Consider the following 20,705-nt stretch of genomic DNA (forward strand, 5'->3'; position numbering starts at 1 on the left):
TGACATATGGAACCTACCAAATTCTGTATTGGTTGAGCTGCTTAAATTGAGGCCTTTTAAATGGTGCTGTTCCTTTTTTTTTTTTTTTCCTGTGATAAAATCTGTGAATATAAGCAGCCTCCTTTTTTTACACACTTTTTAGAGGCAATTAATCAGAAATCGGTACTCAAATTGACACTTGTACACAGACACTCATAGACAGAGTTTTTGTTAAAAGAGTCTAATTTATTGGAGTTTTTAGTACAGGAAGGTGCTTACTTGGGGAATTGACTCTCTGCAGTAGGATGGCCAGTTGCTGTCTGGGTAGTGACGGTTGTTTCTGTTGCAAGCATGGTTTAGCTGGGTTGTATAAGACTCCCCAAACTGTGGTTCTGATGACTTCTTTTTAATCCAGCTGGCAAGCGGTCCTATGTGACCATTCTAGCATGTGTGTGCTCCTTTTGTATTATCTTAAACCATCAGGACAGAGGATAGTATACTTGTTCCACCTCAACAGGAGGAGGAAGCAATTTCTATCAAAGTTACTACATACCAGTAACTATATTTTTGTTTTAGAGCTCTTATAACTTTGTTCATGACACTCAATTACTTCCTTATGCTTTTTTCCTCAAACATTTAAAAAAATTATTTCACTCACGTGCCTGTGAATCTTCTGAGATTAGCTTTCATTGTGAAACAGTTTTGAAAGCATTTGAAAGCATCCTTCTGTAAATGTAGATGATCAGGCTTGTTAGTGTTTCTTTAAACTTTTTAGAATAGCTCCCCTTCATGTATTTTACCTTTCCCTCTTCCTGTTCTTCCACACAGCAGCCAAAATCTCTGTCCCATAAGATTCAACCCCTTTAGTTTTCCCTTAAGGTCACAAAGTGTAACGAGTTTTCCATGAAAAGATTAAATTTGCTAGATGTTGTAAAGAAGGCCTAAGCCTCACAGTTTTTCTTCCTCCTCTTTTCCCCTTTCTGGATTCCTGGTGCCAGGTCCGTGTATTTTGTCGTTGTCAAGGGTGCTTGAACACCTAGCAAAAATCTCCCACTTCCTTGCAGCTCTTGGAGTACAAGAGCTGCCAGTGTCGTCTCCTTGCCACCTCCTTCCTGCTCCTCCAGCGTTAAAACTGTTGTACCAGAGGACAGGAATCTCATTGTTTTATTACTTATATCCAGATATTTGGATAAAAGGACAATATATGTTTAACTGTAGAGAGACACAAAGACTATGTAGTACAAAATGGAAATTTTGGGTTGTTATGTATGACAATTTGTTAAAAGGTTATAGTACTTGATAAGTGCATGTGCTAGAATATGAAAGAGCATGATACAGCTCAAGCTATAGCTGGTAATTTCTTTAAGCTAATTGAAGATGTTTTCTAAAGGTGTTTGGTTTCTTTGGGTTCTGAATAATTGATAAGGTTTTATCAACTTGCTTCTGTGCACTCAAGCTCCAGGTTAGAGTATCGTATTGACTATCATAGTTTCACATTGCATTTCTTTGGTAGTACCAATTTAAAACAGTTCCTGTCACACTCGGGCCGGAGTTGGCAGTGAGCATCATCAGTTGTGTTGGCATGACTGTCTGTGGATCTGTGTTAGAAACAGGACTATTTTATTTTGTAAACTACAGTTTATTGTTAGTAGAGATAAGGGGGCAGCCATGCTGCAACTTGGGAGCTGCCATGAGTGGTCAGAGGTACATGCAAAGTCCTTGAGCTAGCACAGCTGCTGAAAATAATGTTATATGGAGCTACTGCCTAAGTTGTTTATCAGTTAGAATTACTTCTAAGAGCCCATCCTTTTTCTTTCTGTCCTTAAAGAACTAGATTTGTGCAAATCACCTTGTATTTGATCATTTTGTTCTTTCTGTCCTTCTATTTGCAGTCTAACATGAGTCATATGTTTCTTCACTCCATCTTGCTAATACATGAAGTGCAACATTTTCCATTTTCTCATTTGTACTTTTCTTGTACACCTTTCTTATTATCAGACAGAAACTGTTCTCACTTGGACATTTTCACAAATGGCTGCTATATCAATCCTCCTCTGGTGATTTTTGCTTTTAATGCTTTTCTTGTCAAGTAGATTAGGAGGTAGCTCATCCACAAGGCCAAATAAGCAGGTTAAAAATTAAATTTAAAAAAAAAAAAATGTATTTGAAGGGAAAGACAGACTATAGTTTGGTCAGTGATTGATGGTTATTTCCGGGGAATGTATTTACACTTGACATTTCCTGTTAGCCTAAGGAAAAAGAGTGATCCAGTTATATATTAAAAAAAATAATTATGCAGACCCATTCATTGTCATGCTTTTTTTCTTATAATTATACATTTAGCTGGTTTATTTCAGTCCATGCTAGTTCATAATTTTTACTTTGTTATAAGAATAGAAAAAGGAATGGATTTTTTTAGAGCATCAGTGTGTTTATTCCTTTAATCCTTTGTTGTTTTTCCTCTCCATCTGCCAAATCGTAACAGGATAAAGGCTTTTAGAGATATGTTCTTTTGTACTTTCACCATGATAGATAGTAGTAGCAGGCTGTAAGTATCTGTATTGCAAAATGCAGAGGATGTATTGCTGTAGCACATGCTTTTCACTAATCAACTTGTTTTCACAAATTTCTGTGCTTTTCTGTTTGTTTCTGGATTCCTGAAATGAAGGCACTTAGTCAAGTATCAGATGACTTTAATTTCTAATACTGTTCTGTGATAGGATCTCTTAGATATTCTTGTATCTAGATATTTTTAGAGTTTTCTTTCATAAATTCAGCAACACAGTGTTTCTGGAAGAGAATCTCTAAGATATGATAGTAAATATTTCTAGGGCTTATAGGCAATCTGTATTTTAAAAAACCCACAGCCCAATGTTCATGTAGCAAATGTCAGTTTTAGTTTAGAGTGAATGAAACAGCGTTTTGTTGGTCATATAGTGTACTGTTCTGATATTTATTTAGGTTCATTTAATGTTTTTTAATATCTGTTTAATAGTGTAATAAAGGCTTTTAGAAGTATGATAATTTCTTTATGGCTAACAGACTGCAAAATTTACATTAATATAAGTCGTTGTACTAGCAATCTCTCTTTGCTCAAATACTGGGGTTTCTTTAGCCATGCTGATTAGTACATTCTAGTTGCAATGGCTGTTCTCTCTTCAAGTCATGGATGCTTTTATTTCCAGCTCTTCAGAGTTCCATGAAAAACATTTGCCAAAATGTTGTTACTATTTGCTTAAGCAATGTGATTCTTTCTTTTATTTGTGTGCGTGTGTCTATGCAAGGCAATTTCTTTAATTGATCTGCAGAAGGAGGTCTGCCTTCATAGTCTGAATGTCTGGAAGAGAGTCAAGAAAAGATGAAAAGGGAGACTTCTCAGCAGCATTACCAGGAAATTAAATACTTTGTGAACTGAAGTCTTTTTTTTAGCAATGTCTTCCTTAATTTCCTAGATTATTAATTTGATTCTTCAGAGCAAGGAAGAGATTTTTGTCAGTTGAAAACGTTTTCCTAATTGCAATTGTTATCCAAATGGGTTGGGGAAATGGTTAGCTCAGTGAATTTTTATATTTTGTAATTGTTTCTTAAGCACTGTTTTATTCTCAGGGTTTTTTTTTCTTTTCCCTGCTCTTATATTTATCATTCCATCCAGGGCTCAGTAGTGAGTTTTGTATAAGAATGTCAAAAATGGTAAATAAAAATTTTGATTGGATACTAATTTACTGTTCTGTTTTCTACTACCACACAATTTGCAAGTGTTTTTTGTCCACTCTCCCTCTTTATCTTTGTTATGTTTCTGACAACAAATAGGTAAGCAGCGTTTACTTCTAAAATGGGGCATCTGGTAATAATTAATCTTATCTAGAATCTGCTTCTCAGTGGAATCTAACTAGATTTGTTTTCAGGCAGTTTGTTCCTCTCCCTTCAACTTGTAATGTTACTGTTTCAAAATTTTTTTGAGTGTATGTTCTCTAGTTGTATGTCTTAATCTCCCAGAATCGTGTTTGGCAATCTCCACTATTTAAACATATATTGGACAGTTCATATTCTTTTTGGGCTGAATTGGAAAGAAAAGTGAAAATGTATTTGTTATTCAAAATAGATATGACTGCTATTGATAGTTTTTTTTTCTTTTGTTTCCTTTCACTAGTTTCCTTTTATGAAAGATGAAGTTCTCTGAGGGATGCATCTTGTTTTGAGAAATACATGAAAGACCATTAAGCAGAATCCATACTGTGTAACTATTTCATTAGTTTCAAAATACCAGTTATACTTGCACTAGTGAAGTCATTAATTTCACTAGCCTTAGAATTTGCTGAGCTGTTTGTAGTCTGATAGTCTTTTCACTAATTCACAGATTAAGAATTTAAAAATTGCAAAACTAGTGTGGTTATACTTGACTACTGGTGAAACCTAGTAGTTGTACCCATATATTCCTGCTGTTTTAACAGGAACATACTCATACAGGAGGAGCCGTGTTAGTGTTTTGGTATGTTATGCAGTAATAGTAACGGATACTGCTGAATTTATTCAGGGGTTAATGCGGAGTTCACTGTTTGACACAGATTACAGCATTAGGTATAAGCTTTCAGTTTAGACAAGAAAGACTGCTGTGACTGTAAGGTATCAACCAAGCATGAACCACCTCAGTGGTACCTGCCTGGATAAACAGATGATTTTAAAATTATTCAGGAAGACAGGAACTGTCCTCATTCCAGTGGCTCCTATCTGTGAACATTGATGGAGAGCAACTTTCCTGTATTCACATTTAGTCGATCATTTTAGCAAAAGCCATCTTAGCTTGTTTATACTGTGCTTTTAAATGTTCTCTTAAAAACCTTAGAAGCTAATCTCCAGTTGCTGGATTTCCAGTTTTCCTTGGCAGAACCTGCCTAATTTTCTTCTCAGCCAATAAAAACCCCCACCTTAGTAAACTGAAAATTGTGAGGGAAGGAAATTTCATATAAAAATGGATCACTTTTAATACTGAATGAAGAAGTTGGAGTCTCAGCCTGTTGCAGTGATGAACCCTGCTATGTACTTTGGATTCAGATTCCTGTATGCTGTGTTATGTCTTGACATTTCTATAAGCTTGTAAACAGAGTCTGTTGTGAATACTGGTGACAGTCAGAGCCCTGTTGGTAAAGAATAGTGTTGACTCCATGGGAATAAGCAAACAGGCAGACATCTTCTGTTGGATACCTTATCTTTTATTGCAGTAAGGAGGGTGTATAATATTCTCAATGCTCTTCTCTACTTTATATGAGTGTTGTTAGCATGAGATTATAAGGATGTGAAATTTCTGATTGTTCTTTTGGTTTATGTGATGTATATAGACTTTCAAACAAGCGATGAAAGGGATACCAAAATATTTCAGAATTGAGAGCACAGCAACTTGCCCAAGGGAAGAAACAAATATAAAATTTAATAAATATCACAATGCTGCCAATAAACAATTATAAAAGTACTAATAAATATATTTTAAAGCTTACTGTTATGAAGAAAGATGCTGAAATGAAATAGAAGAAAATTTACTCTGAATTAAACTCTTATTTTCTAAAGGAAAAAGCATCAGAAGACAGGGAGGAATTTTCCCCACATTGAATTTTACAGTGAAAGGCATCCAACATTTCAGGCACATAATCACAAGTTTTCATAATGTAGTGAGTTTATGTACATCTGCTTAGCACCAGTCACTGACTGTGTGCCTACTCTTAGGTTGAAGCTTACACTTTGCCATTTGGCATAAACTAGATATGTACATGCTGAGCTGTTGTAGCTTAACTGACATCTGGTGACTTTTTAAGGAGAAAGAGTATGATTATGAGGAAAAGAGAAAGCCATTAGATTTGATTATTGCAGCACCAATCCTGGTCATGGAACATCCAAGTGAGGTAGTTTCTTTCCTCAAAATAAAAGTTTCTGCGTTTTGTACTGTGTGATTTAAAAAGTTGCACTTTACAGTAGCAAGCCTTTAAAAAAAAAAAAAAAAAGAGTAGGGAAAGTAAGATCTTTAAAAGTGTGGAGAAAGATTCCAACAGAAGCTGGGTGAGATGATTTCTAGGATGGTAATTTCCTATAGAAAGAAGAAATTTTTTGTCATTGTAAATATTTTCCAGTTAAGACGGTAAAGAGCTAGGATTGTCTTGCTTTTCATTAAACTCTGTCTACTAATACTGACATGTAGTATGTGTACACTTTAGCAACCAAACTGATGACTCATGTTTATACAGTAACTTAATGCTGAATATTTATGATGTTTGACTTGAGACTGGAAAAGTCATAACTTTAATGATTTTAATACATGATTTTACAGGGGCATGGCAAGTGATCAACTTGTGTTGAAATTGTGGTCCTGTTACAGGTTTGCAAATCCATCTCCTTGGAATTCTGTACCTACCAACGCTTAAAATTCAGATACTGTCACTATGATCAGCAATGTACTAAAATTAAAGAAGTAAAGAAGTAAAATAATAATATATATTGTCTGTTTTGTTTAGGGTGCAAAATTTGGACATGCAATGGGATTAAATCAGGCTCCTCCCCCACGTTCTTCTGTTCGAAGATCATTTGGAAGATCTAAGCGATTTAGTATTACTCGTTCTCTGGATGACCTTGAGGTAATTAACTTTCACTTAAAAATTAGAAGTGAGTCCTGGAGAGGAACTTACAGTAGTTAATGCTGATCATTAATGAAGGAAAGTACATAATATCTGTAGTGTAATAAAGTTAGTAATGATCATATGACATTTATGCAAGAGGAATACAGATTTCAGGTATCACCTGACTTTTGCAGTATTTCTTTAATAGTTTACATTGATGCCAGCAGTGGCCATTCTTTCTGTGGGAAATTTAGACTTTGTTTTACCCATCACGGCTGGTCATGTAAAGCAAAACAGTACAGTTTTGGTGATCAAAATGTTCATCATATCTTAGAAATCATTGTATCATGATATCATATAAAAAATCAAATGCTTATCATATTCTCTTTTTTCATTCAGCTGATGATCAATGCATTGAGAAATTTGGGGCAGTTAAATTTGTTGCTGGACCAGGCTCTTTACATAACTTACTAAGGAATGTAGCTTACTGAGTATGGAAAAGTTTTCAAAAATACTTAAATAGGTTTTTCCTCCTTATATGTCAGCAGTTGAGAAAAGGGAGTTCCCAATCAGCTTGGTGTTGGTCATTGGTTATGGTGATTTATAATAATGCTATTTCACATCTGGTATAACATCAGCTGATGCCTGGGCCTCAGTTGCCAAACTTTATTGATTTTGGTGAAAACAAGGAATGAAGAGCCATATGAATTTAAAAAGCTACTCCTCCTGCTCTGCTGAGAGCGTCCCTCAACCAGCTGTAGGAATATGGCTTCATTGTACCTTCTTTTCTAGTGTGCTTCCTTGGGAAAACCCATAGTGATGCGAAGGTGTATAGAGAGATTTTTCCCTTACCCCTTTATCATGCTTATCTGGAAGAAGGTTTGTGGTTGGGGAGAAACAAAAATCTGTGCAGAGCTCTTGGCATAGGAACCGTGTAATACATACTGTATCGCTCTTCAGCATGGGAGGGAATGTGGCACACTGATTCCTCTAAATGGGAAGGAGGTGTTTAAAAAGCATTTGAGATGGGAGGAGGAAAGAAGGAGATATTCTGAGTTTCCTGCTGTGGGAAAATGTAGGAAGAACGGCATTTCACTGACTCTGAACTAAAGGAGAGGGGAGCTCAGTGCCCTGGATTTTTAGGGAACAAAATATATGGAAGTAGCTTCTGGCGTGCTTAGGGAATGCAGGTAGGAACTGTAATTACTTATTTCTTAGATGTTTAAAAGGACATTTTTCATTGTGGTCTATTTCTGTCTTGTCTGAAGCTTTTAAGTATCTTGCTTATTTTTCCTAGCCATGGAAAATACTTTTTCATTTCTTTGCACTCAGAACTTTAATAAAGTAAGAGCATAACTTTAACAAACAGAGCAAGATCCTCTGGATAAAGCTGTTTTGGAACCGTCTAGCTACATCTTTCTTCATCAGAAAATGGTCATTCTTCTAAATTAAAAAAGCTTGCTACTAGATATATTATCAGAATTTCTGGTCACAGTAAGAGAGAATCCTCTCACAATATCTAAGAGCCTGGTGCTAGTAATTCATGTGCAATAGGAAGAACATGGTTCATACCATGTTCTTCCAGGTTGAAATTTCATATAGATTTATGTGTTCATCTCATATTTTGAGAGTGTTTTAAACACCAAGGATATAATTTAATTTCTGTTGTTGGAGCTGTTTTACATTGCATAAATATTCATTAAAATAGGGACTTGGTATTCTCCATTAATTTCAGAAAGATGTCGTAGTTACTGACCTAAAAAGTTCATTTTTCTTTCATTATGTCTTAGTTGGTATTCATTAGTGTATATAAATTGAGTAGCACTAACAGGAAGAATTGATGCTCTCTGTGTTACCTAGTGTCCTAATTGTTACAGCTGTTACCTTGGAGGGGGAAACATGTTCTAGGTCATGATATGAATTAAACAAAGAAACAATCTGTATTAAAATCTGTATTTGGATGAATGCCCTTACTATATATAGCTATTTGGGTGTGGACTGCTCTCTGTCAATTGCTTCTTTTCAAATTGAAATCTCTTTTTTTCCCTCTGCATGCCATAAGAAAACGATATCCTAGGCACCAGGAGAAACACCAACCCAGAGAGGAATTTCAAAAACTTCTTAAGTCAAAGCAAAATAGTGTTGAGGTGTTTTGATTTTGGTTCTAACTTTAACATTGCTACTGCAGCACTTTTCCCAAGTACTGTTGCACTAAGTGTAGTAGAACACAATGTTGTTAGTACGTGTTTAGATTATTTCAGTTCACCGATTTAGAGTTGCTGGAAGAGGAAATAACAATACCAGGAAATTCTTAGAGACTCCACCTTTGGAATAATGATCATGAACACATTATATAGGGTACTCAGTTGCTTTTGTGTTCTCTCCAGTTACCTTAGCAGAATGGATAAGGTACTAACCCAAACATGAAGTTTGAAAATGAATATGGTTCTCTGAGCTTGTGGGTTTGATTCCTGCTGGCGTCCAACTTAATCTTATAAATTGAGCGGTATAAGTAGTTTCCATGCATTTTCTTTTATGGGCATATGCTGAACACTGTTCATTTGCTTATGGGTCTGAAGAAGGCTGTATTTGGATTTTTTGTGAAAGTATGAACTTGCTCCTCTTCTCTTTGGAGCTTTAGTGTGTGAAATATCAGCCGTCAGTTTTGCTGTCTTCTGCCATAAGGTGGCGTGATTTCTTTGCAGTTTGTTTTTTTTTTTAACTCTATCCAAGAATAAAACATATTTTTATATATATTATTTTAATAAATAAAAACAATGATTGCAAGAGAATATTTCATTTTTTGTTTTAAATTGTTAGATTATGGCTGGCGATACATGCACAGGCAAAATTCTTATAAGGTTAGAATTAGCTGTAATGATATGGTTGCCCCTCCTTAAACATTTTCCTCTTACCTGCAGAAACTGTATTATACATAGAAGTAAACAGACGAGTTTGTAGGATTAACCTCTAGGTGCTTTTTTTACTAATAGAACCTGTATACAAGATTATTTTAAATCTGCAGGGATCAAAATAGGATGAGAGTGCAAAATTAACGGATGCAGTTATGCTGCGACTATGGTGCAGAAAATGTCTCACAGACCACACAATTTTATTTCTGAAGTGTGGAAATTGTGCTTGTTCACACCAGGGCTGAATATGATTATCTTGTAAGTTGGAACTGAATTAAGAAAATTAGCATGTCTACTATATACCTTAATTATGTTGTTTTTAATGTATTTAGAACTTTTTCTTTATTAAATTACAAGAAATCTGTTTTTATTAAGAACAGATTCCTATTTTGTATGTAGTAATAAATTTTCCTGTGTGAATCATTTGTCATTATAAAATAGTGTCCATTAACCACATTAAAATTCTGTGATTTCCACCAATTTTATTTTAGAGCATGTTTGCTCGTTCATATTTGCAAGGTAGCTTAGGCTAAATGGAACTTGCTATGATTTAGGATTATTTAATATTTAGACTAATGAGAGAGCATGATCCTATCTTTCTTCCTACTTTTCTTCCCTGTAGGTAAGTGCCACTACTTTCATCCTCTTGCACGATTCTATCCTGGCAAAGGCATTGTTTATAGATTTATAAACACATTAAAGGTGTTTCTGTGAGACCGCAGAGACTAGAACACTGCCTTTGTAAAAATTTACGTTAAACAGAGTAACCTTTTTTACACATCAACAGTTTTGGAATCAGATTCCATAACATTTTCAACTGTAGCTCATTCCATTCATATTTTAATTTTTCTTGAGGTCTGTAAAAATGGGGAACCCTTGCAGTATTCCCTTGAAGGCAACAAATTTAGGTTCCTCCTCGCCAAGGAGAACATTCAAAGCTGTTGTGTTTCCTGAAAATCATTGTGGCACTTGTACTTTTGGTGTTTCTCTGTGGTTAAAAATAGGGCAGAATAGTATACTGAGAGACATAATATCTTAGGCAAATAAGTGTCAAACTCTCTGAGTTTGCTAAATAATATTTAAATGTAGAGATCTTTTTAAAATTAAAGACTGTTTAATTATTTTATCTAAATATCAGGACAAAAAAAGATGGCTGTTGCTGCTTTTCTTCTTGTTCTCATCCTGTTTCGGAAACCTAAAAGAACATTTGTTGGATCAAATTTCTAGAGTTTAGTAATGTTTTCAAAGTTGGAATGTATCATATATTCCTTTTAAAAATCAGTGTGAGGAATTTTGTTAGAATGTTCTATCTTAATTATAACCATTAATAATGTAGTATTATTAGCTGTTATTATAGATAATAATGCTTGATTTTTTTTCTGTTTTGTTAATTCCACTGAAGCAACTTTTTTTGCATTTCATCTGCTAATTGAAAGCATACAACATATCTCTTGGTATAAGGTTTTTATACTAATGAATGACATGTCTCTGCTGGATATTAGCTTTGGCATCTGTGGGTGGCAAAAACCCCTAAGTGCTCATTTGACTTAATAATGAGTTTTTAAGTGGGTACCTGTCTTTGTTTGACTGATTTAAATAATCAGACAAAGCTTACACAGGGAGATAATAGCTTATATTAGACCAACTAGTACACTAGGAAAATCAGACAAGAAGAGCTAAACATGCCCCAAACTTTTCCCATTCTGTCAGTTGATCTAATAAAAAGTATTCACTCTCCCTGCAGAGCTTGCTCTACTGATGTTCTTAGATCATCAGCACGGCCACAGTGCCACTGCTATGGCTAGTAATAATTATGTGTTTTAAATCAAGAGGCCGCTTAATTCTCAGCTTATAATTGTGACTTTAAAATTTGAAAAGAATGTATATTTTTGTCTTAGGTTTCACCAATTTTTTTAAGCTATGATAACTTGCCATGGGCTGCCAGTACACACAGGTTCCACCGTGTACTACCTTTAAGTATTGCATCTTTTGCATGTATTTTTTCATAATTTTTATCTAAGATGTAACTGACCAATTGATAGTTTTGCTGTCTGCTTTCATGAAGGTGGAGAAAAGGCCAGCTGTGAAATAAAACCGCATGCAAGAATAAAATCTTATTTTTTGTACGTGAAAGGTAGTTCTGTATTTTTATCATGCTAATAATAGAGTTCTTAAGGGGCTACTCCTGTGTCCTATATGGATATTCTGAAGTCCAAATGCTAACACAGTCCAGCCCACTAACACTGCTGTTTTGGAGCCCTCATGGATCCGTGACCACAGCCTAGGTTCTTCGTTTCTCTTTGAACCTTCCTGCTGCGGCTCGGTGGAGCAGCGGTGAATGAGTAGCAGTGATCCTGTTTCTCAAAGTGTGCGACCAGGGGTCAGCTTTAAAAACAGTGCAAAGAGTAAGATCTGTGCTTAGGGGTTTTACAGTCACTTGCTGTAACAGCTCAAACCCTCTTGCTGAACTAAAATATATACCTTTAAGTAGTCTAATAGTCATGACATTAAACATTGATTTCTTTACTCTGAATTACTGTAGTGCACGAGGTCATGAAGGTGATCAGTAAGGCTTTGGAAGCATCCAGTGGTTTCTGCCAGGCATTCTTCTGCTCTGTTCAGGTCTTTGACTGTTACAGTCCTGGCTGGAGTTATTTCCCCGCTGTGCTGCGTAACGGCTGCAGACCTGTGCTGGTAAATGGAACGGGGCCAGGACACGGGACCAGGCAGGGGATTGCAACGCTTGTACTGTCACATTGTTAGAGTTGTCATTTCTGTGGCTTCGTCCTGGGCCAACTACTGTGTTTTCTCAAATGACTTTATGGTTTAGAAGTTAGCCCCGATAACTAGCATCGCTGTGCCCAGCAGGCAGCTTGGGTGCAAGCAACGTGATTGATAGAAGGTTGGGAGAGCTTGGTGGTATGATAGTGGCCAGAAAGCACCAGCTGTCTCTGGAACGACGCCATTCCTTGTGGCGCTATTTGACTGGTACAGATATACCCAGTATGACTGTACATTACCATCATCTCATTCTGGATGATGCCTATGTTATCCCTTAGACATGTTTTGTTGCTGTCACCATTCTTAGTATGTCTTAAAGACTTCCAAGAGCATAATTTTTTCACATTTGGCTCTCTAGACTGCTCTATTAGGAATTTCAAACTCTTTTCAGAGTACCCTAGAGGATCTTCTTCAGGCTTTTACTCTGGCATGTGTGATCTTATCAGGTACTTTAGTTATATCCACTGTTACTCCCTAAAGAAGGAGAACATCATGCTAGCAGTATACATTTATTTATTTTTTCCACAGATCGTGCACTAGCATGAATGCTAAGCCTTTGCTGGTAGTTTATACTGTTCCATAATTTTTAAAAGATTACCAGTTTATGCTCTTAAGTTTTCCTTACATTTATAGACTTTATCATGGAAAGTTCTTATGCTCTTCACACTGTTTAGTGAAGTACGTGACAAAGGTGGGTTGGTCAACAGAGGAGTACAGTTGCGTGTAACCTCTTTATCGTGAATTGGAGATACTTATTTCTAGATACAATCCAGAATGTTAAACTGTGTGATTTTTTTTTTTTTCCTCCAGACATTGATAATAATGGGATTTGTTTTCTGTTATCGCAATTGGTAAAATGACCGTACTTCACTAATTTTACTGGTTACTGTTTTCTCCTGCTTTTGGGTTATTTTCTTTATTTCAGATTCTGGAGAAATTTGCCCTGTAAATTTGCAGGTAAAAAGAGGAGTAGTCAGAGAATGTGCTGAGAGCTGGATCTCATCTCTCCTTTCTTTGTGAGGTGCATATGGCAGTGCTCATCCCATACTTTGGTGCCTGAGAAGAAACCAACAGTGCTGCCTAGGATGGATTCCATAGGGGATTCAGTCCCCATATGTGCAAAGATAGTTGGCACCGTGTGGAGAAACTTCTCCCTGCGGAAGCAATCAGTACATTGTCTGACCCTGCCAGTCAAGCAGTGTCCAAGCCTTATTGCCTTTGGACTTGGCTCTCCAACGCAAGCCAATTTCTGTCACAGAACCAGAGGCACAGTGTATGCTTTCAGGGGCTAGATACGAACTTGTATTCTGCATAAATCCTCAGGCAGCAGGCCTTAATTCTTGTCGGTAGCCAGTACCGCCATTCTTAAGATGTGTGATTAAATGGATGCAGGTGAGTGCATAAGCTGTCAACACCTCTGATGCAGTCGCGTTTGTGGAACTACAGCCAGGGTGAGCAAGTTAAAGTAACCACTTGAAGTTACAGAGAGGTCATATCCTTTAGATCAGCAACATGAGGTATCAGACCTTGGTTTTGGCTCCGTTCTTTCGGTTCTGGTTTCCTTCAGTAGCCATGAAACAGTCAGTGCTCACAGAACTGGGACTCTTGGTAGGTGGGCAACCTCTCAGGAGTGTCTTTTGCCATAACCTTTGGTACCTAGCGCTCTTTTAAAATTGGGCTGAAACGGTTTGCTCTTCTGGGTCTAATTCATGAGGCACATGACATTAAAGCAGAATAATAGCTTACTGCACTGGGGTCTGTTGTTGAAACCCAGAATTATTTGCTGCTTAAGGCTGCTCCTTGCTTCAGTCTCTTATGTTACCCTTGTTGATTCAAGAGGATCTTTTAAGGCTCCTCCCAATAAGGTGAGCAGTGGGGTGAAGGTACTCAAGGTAATAAGGACAGGAGCAGTCTCTGAAGATGAGAGCAGGCTGCTTTTATAAGACTGAATGACTGGACAACAAAATGGCAGATGAAAATGTATGCAGATAAATGTAAAGCAATGGAAATGAGGCAAAATAGCCTTAGCTTCATATATCAAATGATATATATGTCTTTGAGCTGACTGTTTCTTCTGAGAAGTGAGGTCTTTGAGTTATAAGGGAGAGTTGCATGAAAACATCAGCTCAGTACAGTAGCAATGAAACAAAATCCTGCATTATGAATTATTAGGGAAGGAATAGAGGAAAAAAAAAAGCCCACATAACGATTCCATTGTATACATCTGTAATTTGCCCACACCTGGTCTTTTTATTTAAAAAATGTTATGATATATTAGAAGTAGAAAAGGTTCAGAAAGGTGTAAGAAAGTGTACAAAATCATGGGTGACATAGAAAAAGTAGTTGGGATTGACTGCTCACTGTCTCCTTCGGGACAAGAAGTCGGCACCATTAATTAAACGTAGCTGGAGCCAGGAGCAAAACAAACATAAGAACATGATTGTTCATGCAGGAGGTGAGTCTGTGGGACGCCTCACCACTGAGTGCTGTGGATGCAAGAAATCTGCATATCCTGGGGGAAAGTGGACAAGTATTTGGAAAAGAGAGCCACTGGGGATTATTAAGGAGACAAGCCACACCAGGTTCAGGAAATCTCCTGGACTAAAAATACCTGGAGTCTGGGAGAATGTAATCAGGGAAATGTCCTATATGTTGCCCTATGCTACTCGTCGGTAGATATCAACGGGTGGCCACTGCTGGAAACATAATACTGGGTTTGGTAAACCCATGTTCTGAATGGATCGTGTTCTTCGACTCCAGGATGGGCATTGCTTCTCCTTAACTGTGGGATTATGGATTGTACTATCGGCGGAGGAAGCTGTGTTACCTTTTGCGTGGTGTAAACGTGTTTGTAAAGTAAAGGGCTCGCTGACCATAGTATCTCCTAGCGCGGTAACTGCCGTGGGCTCTGGGAGCGTTCGCTGTTCGTGCTCCAGCTGCTGAGGGAGAGGGCACCTGCAGCTTTCCTGGTTAGAGCTTCTGCTGCAAAACAGGTTGCCCGTGCAGTCCCAGGTGGGAACGAGGAACTGAGTGGCTGGTTTAATGCCTCTCTGTCCCTGCCCTCCCTCGGCTGCTCGTCTTGTTACCCGGTGTGTCTTTTTGTCGTGTCATGTGCTGACGGGGGTATGGAGGGGTTTTTGCTTTGTGAGACCTGGTTACTGTTAGGGAATGAATTAAGGCATTATTGAATGAACTGAATTGGTATTTCTAAAGTATAATCACAGAATACATACGGCACAAATGGTAGCCCTGTAGCTATCCCTGAATTGTTTCTGACCCCATCTCCATGCTTAAACCGCTGGGATTTTGACTAGGAGTTGGTACCATTTAATTTTCACTGTCCTCAAGGATTTGTGAGTCCAGTGAAAAAAAAGAGTCGTCACCTGTGGAGCTTCTATTAGTTGAGCTACTGCTTTTTATTTAACATTAAATCATCACAGCATTTCATCTGTTCTCACGATACTTAAAAATATACAGTAAAAATCCCATCTACTTCTGAGGAACTGCAGGTGGAGGGTGTTTAAGCATTATTTGTTGGGCAGAAAGTGTGTGCATTTCTTTCTGAAAATACACAGATATTGCTGGTCTGTCTGGAGAGTAGGTGTGGTATTGAAAATTATGAGAATCATGTTTCACTTGGAACGCGATCCTTGTAAATGCCAATGCCCTGCTTACTCAAAAGAACACGGAGCGTTTTGGTAGGATGAGATAGATTGCATAATGTGCATACATGTGATTGTAATCATACTGAGACACGTACCTACATGCCAGAAACTGAAAGAAATTTGCTGTGAGTCTTACAAGTTTTAACAATATTTTTTTTAAAGTATTTTTAGATTATATTTTAAGTATTTTTAATAGGCATTGATGGCCTAGTTCATTCAGATAATATACTCATCAAAGGGGAATGTATTAAAAAAGAGAATACGTTGGAGGAGAAAACAATGTTGACTCAATGCTTAAACAAGTTTGGACAAATGTTTAAGACAGAGTCCTGTAGGCCCTTACTGAATGCATTTTACATTAGCAGATTCCTCAGCAGCATGCTGTTGTCTTTACAGAAGCTTTATTGTTACACAGGACCTGCCTAAACACCATTTTAAAAGCTGCCTGTTCCTTTTGATGAGAAGATACAGAACCAGTATTGAGGGCGGAGATTGTGCTGGGGAGGGAGGAGAATGGGAGAGGTGTTGATAGGGCAACAGAGAGAGAAGCCTCATTTTTTTACTGGACTCTGGAAGAAGTAAATATGTGTTCAGAAAGAGTGTAATAATAAAGCTGAAGGGACTGTTTCTTAACAATGAGCTATTAAACTTTATACATGGAGAAAACTTTTACTGATAGTCAAGTGTCTGTAAGTATAAAGTTTTGTTTGTCTAAAGCGAACAGAGAACAGGAATATGGTTTAATGACTAGTCTTCCGAGCTAAGAAATCTTGCAGTGAAATATGATAAATAATGCTTCTAAGGATTCAATGAGGTTTTAAAGAGACAAAGTTTGTAAGTATAAGTATTTAAGTTGACTTTCTATATAAGCTCTGTTATGAAATTAAGTATATACCATTTTTATAGACATGTTTTAAATCTCTCTTTAGCATTGTATTGTTTTTAAAACGTGGAGTGAGTATAGCAGATATACAGAGACTTCTCTAAGTTTTTTATAAATGTGTCACTTAATTTTCACTATACTTGCACGTGTGTTTCCGTAAAGCAAGAATGTCATGTTATAGTTATAAGTTACCTTCTAATTGTTACAGTGTTTTTTTAAGGTGCGCTGCTAAAGTGATCTTTTTTTCTTCCAGCTGGATTTTTATCCAATAAAACAGAAACCAGATGTATGAGTTATTAAAATAAGTGAAAATAAATTAAGAGTATTTATAGAATACAAAATTTCTGAGGTGTAGAGACTTCAGACCAGTTTTAGTTTCTTGTTGCTCAGAAAACACATATTTTGTAAGTAAAGGTCCTAGTTGTGTTATCAAATTTTGACATTATATGCTTATTCTTTATGTCTATATATCTCAGAGTAGAATTGTCTTTAATGCTAAAACTATAGCAGCAAAACTATCAGTTTTTAAAATGAAAAGGGAAGGAAACAATTGCAGGGCTTAGGAAGATACATATGCATTGTTTACCTAAAATTAGTAGTTTTCATGCTCAGTTTTACATTGATTTCCTCAAAATCTATTGATTCTTAGAGGCTCCATCTGCTGTAGTAGGAAATTCAGAAGTGGCTTAATGTGTTTCAGTGATCTGTCACTTAATCATATCCTCCTTAATATGTGATTTAATTTTAATTTACTGATGGGCTGCAAGTCACCTTCCATCTGGGTGTGCAAGTTACGCTGTTTCTACACGTTTTTATTAGTGGAGAGAATTCAGTTGTCTTAAAATGTTGATCAACAGAGGGAAAAAAATAGTAATTATTTAAAAAAACCATTTTTGAAAAAATGTATTATTATCAGTTTGCAGTCAGGCTCAACAGAAGTATTTTTCAAAGTTTTCAATACGGCTTTCAAAACCAAACATTTGTTTTTAGAGTAGATTTCTGGATGGCAAATCTACCTGAACTTAACACTTGAAAATGTGTACATCAGTCTCCGAAGTGTAGGCAGACAGCAGGGGGCACTCGGAACAGCAGTTTGCATCCAGTCCCTTTCCTTCACTGCATTTATTGTATGGGAAGTCAGTTTTTGACAAGGCAGCTGGCATTTCAGTTATTTAAACACGAACAAATTCCAAATAGTTTGGCTTGAAAATATTTTTTGTTAATGTCGCCTTAGTATAGGAAGGACTTTTATCTTTAAAATTGATAGAGGGAAACCACAATGTTATAAATAAGAGAATCTTCCCTCTTCTAATCAGTAGCACATATGGGGTCTGTTTACTGTTGAGAAGCTGACGAATCATTGACAAAAATATATCTGGACTGATTATAGAAAATTTGAGAATTAGGAAAAAAAATTATAGCAAATTTTCTTAATTTGTGTGTAGGCTTTTATTTCAGTACTTAGGGTCAGTGAGCTAAATCATATTCTTAACAGATATTTTTTTCTCTGGCTTTCATGCAAGTAGTTGTTACTTTCTTTAAGATGAGATAAAAAAAAGAAATACTTGATAGTGATGAGACTTAATATTTTTGATGCTGCATTCTGCCAATGTCAAATTTACTTTGGGAATTTGTGTGACTAGGAGCTGGTCCACGGATTGCCTCTTTCTAGTTGCCTGGCATTTCTTGCGTGTTTTTTCTTCTTTTAAGAGTCAGGGATATATTAAATCCTATTCATCTTTTGACAAGTTAAAACTTATCCAGGCTTCCTGTCATTCTGTCTTTCTCTTCAGCTTTTTCTGCTCTGAAAACAAATGTACAAAAGAAAATAGGAGCAGGAAGTGGAGGGAGGGTAGAAGAGAAAAACAGATCAACCATATCTGGGGTCTCTACCCCTTCCCACAGTTTAGCTTCTAAGCAGATGGATGTGGGTTTACAAATGTTGTCTTTGGTATATCTGAATAAGGTTTTCAAAGCTGTTGTGTCATATTTTAACACTTTCCATTAATAGTTTTGCAAAGCAACATTCCTTCTTCTTTTGACCTTTGAACTTTGAGTTGCCTGCCTGGTTTACAAATATGGTACACAAAGTCACAAGATTTTGAATGTGGCAGCTGCTGAAATAACCTGTGAAAATGTAGAGGGATATGAATTTTTTAAAAGGCTTTCAGAGTCACATGACATTTCATAGCCATTATCCTTAACTGGTGCTGTCGAATTGGTAGAGCTTATTTGCGGTGCTAGTAGAGTCACTGCATGGAAAAAATGTGGATGTGCAATGCTTAGTTCAATGAAATAAAATCAACAACTCTAAAGTTCTTTTTAAACTAAGGGATTATTAGGTTTATAACACCAAGTATGACTGCCTAGAATGTATAAAACATTGCCCAACTTGGTGCCTAGAATGTATAAAACATTGCCCACACACAGTGTTCCTAACAACGTTCACTGCAGTTGCTCCAGTGAACTGCTAGTTTTGCAGCTACATCCCATTGCATGTGGGGTTATTTTTCTCCTAATCATTCTTGCGTTCTTGTGGGTAGCATCCTCACCTGTTAAAACTCTGCTAGTATATTCGGTCTTCCTAGGTGATTTCTAGAGGACTTAGGTTGACTGTTAAGTAATCACTATTGATAAAAGTCCTTTTTTGTGTAACCCCAAAGGGGTGCTCACAGGAAAGTTCTCTAGGCATTTCTGATCCATTTGTGTTTTTTACTTATCCAATGTAAGGATTATTATGCACCTGGTCACCTGCATATTTGTAATGGTGTTGCTGTTTGATTAAGGTATTGACAGTGAAAATACATTCTGCATCCCACTTGGTTTAGTGTCAAGCAAAAAGCAGTATTTAAACAGCTATGTTTGGCATTTTTTCTTTATAAAATTATAAATTTTTAATACTTATCCACACATAGCAAAACTGTTCTTCTGTGCAAGTATCATAGGGCATTTGCTTCTTAAGTCCTAAAACAATGGAGGGGGTAATTTGTAAAACACATTCCTTCTTGTCTACCCACCCATTTGTTTCCATTGCATTTCTTCATCGTATTAAATACTTGTAGGAGACAGCATTCAAAAGTGCAGTGGTGTGCCTATTCAAACAAGTAATCAATCATAAAATGAACTTTGTCCATTGCAGCAATTTGCTTATGTCTCTGGAATGCTTGTTAAAGTATGCTTCCTCCATTTTCATGTGCAATTAGCTTAAAATTTCTTCTCTGATCCCTCTAAATTAAATTGAGAAGATTGAGTTTTTCTGTTAACCAAGTCTCTTCATCCTCAATCCAAAAATGGGGAGATGTGCAGACTCGGACTGTCTTTTGCAAGCCAATCTTACCGTGAGATCTTGAGTAAAGGCTCTGAACTTCTTTTTGCCTCTTTTTCTCTCTCTGTAACTTCAGAGTAATATTTGCCTTCTTCATAGGGTTGTTTTTATATTAGGGGCTCAACCTAGGAACTGTATGGATGTGGGGGATTCCACATGCTGCATTGAACAAGGGAGAAGATTCCTCTTTCCTAAACTACTCCTAGTAAGTCCACCTTGGCTTTAAGGACATCCCACTAGCATAAAAATGCCCACTAATCATTCCCAGTTTGCAGTTCTGGTGTTTAGCAGAAAATTGTATTCTGATTGCTTAAAAAATAACAGCAATGAATGGTTTAGGTACTATTGCTATTTACTTGTGAATGGCAGCAAACTTCATGAAATCCTGTGCTTTCCATATTCAGTCTCTTGAAGACACTGCTGTCACAGGCAAGTTAATAGTACTTCCCTCTTACCTTACAAGTAGCCTATTTTGCTCTCTGTTCCTAAGGCGCTGTGCACAGAACTGTCTTGACATCAGTTGAGCACAGGCTTGGGTAGTGAGGAAGGAAGGGCAGA

At 36.8% G+C, this 20,705-nt stretch overlaps 1 protein-coding gene across 3 annotated transcripts in view; it reads left to right on the forward strand.

Moving 5' to 3' along the window:
* Window positions 1-20,705, forward strand: part of RGS12 (regulator of G protein signaling 12) — a 90,084-nt gene that overhangs the window by 18,094 nt on the left and 51,285 nt on the right. For 2 of the 3 annotated variants that reach the window (XM_075022384.1, XM_075022394.1), the window contains exon 3: window positions 6,480-6,599. In XM_075022384.1, coding sequence (XP_074878485.1) covers window positions 6,480-6,599 — 120 coding nt within the window. Of the gene's footprint in view, window positions 1-6,479; window positions 6,600-16,555; window positions 16,629-20,705 lie in introns of those variants that run through there. The other variant, XM_075022403.1, reaches the window with a different exon arrangement.

The sequence above is a fragment of the Buteo buteo genome, chromosome 1 (assembly GCF_964188355.1).
Source record: "Buteo buteo chromosome 1, bButBut1.hap1.1, whole genome shotgun sequence".
Taxonomy (NCBI): domain Eukaryota; kingdom Metazoa; phylum Chordata; class Aves; order Accipitriformes; family Accipitridae; genus Buteo; species Buteo buteo.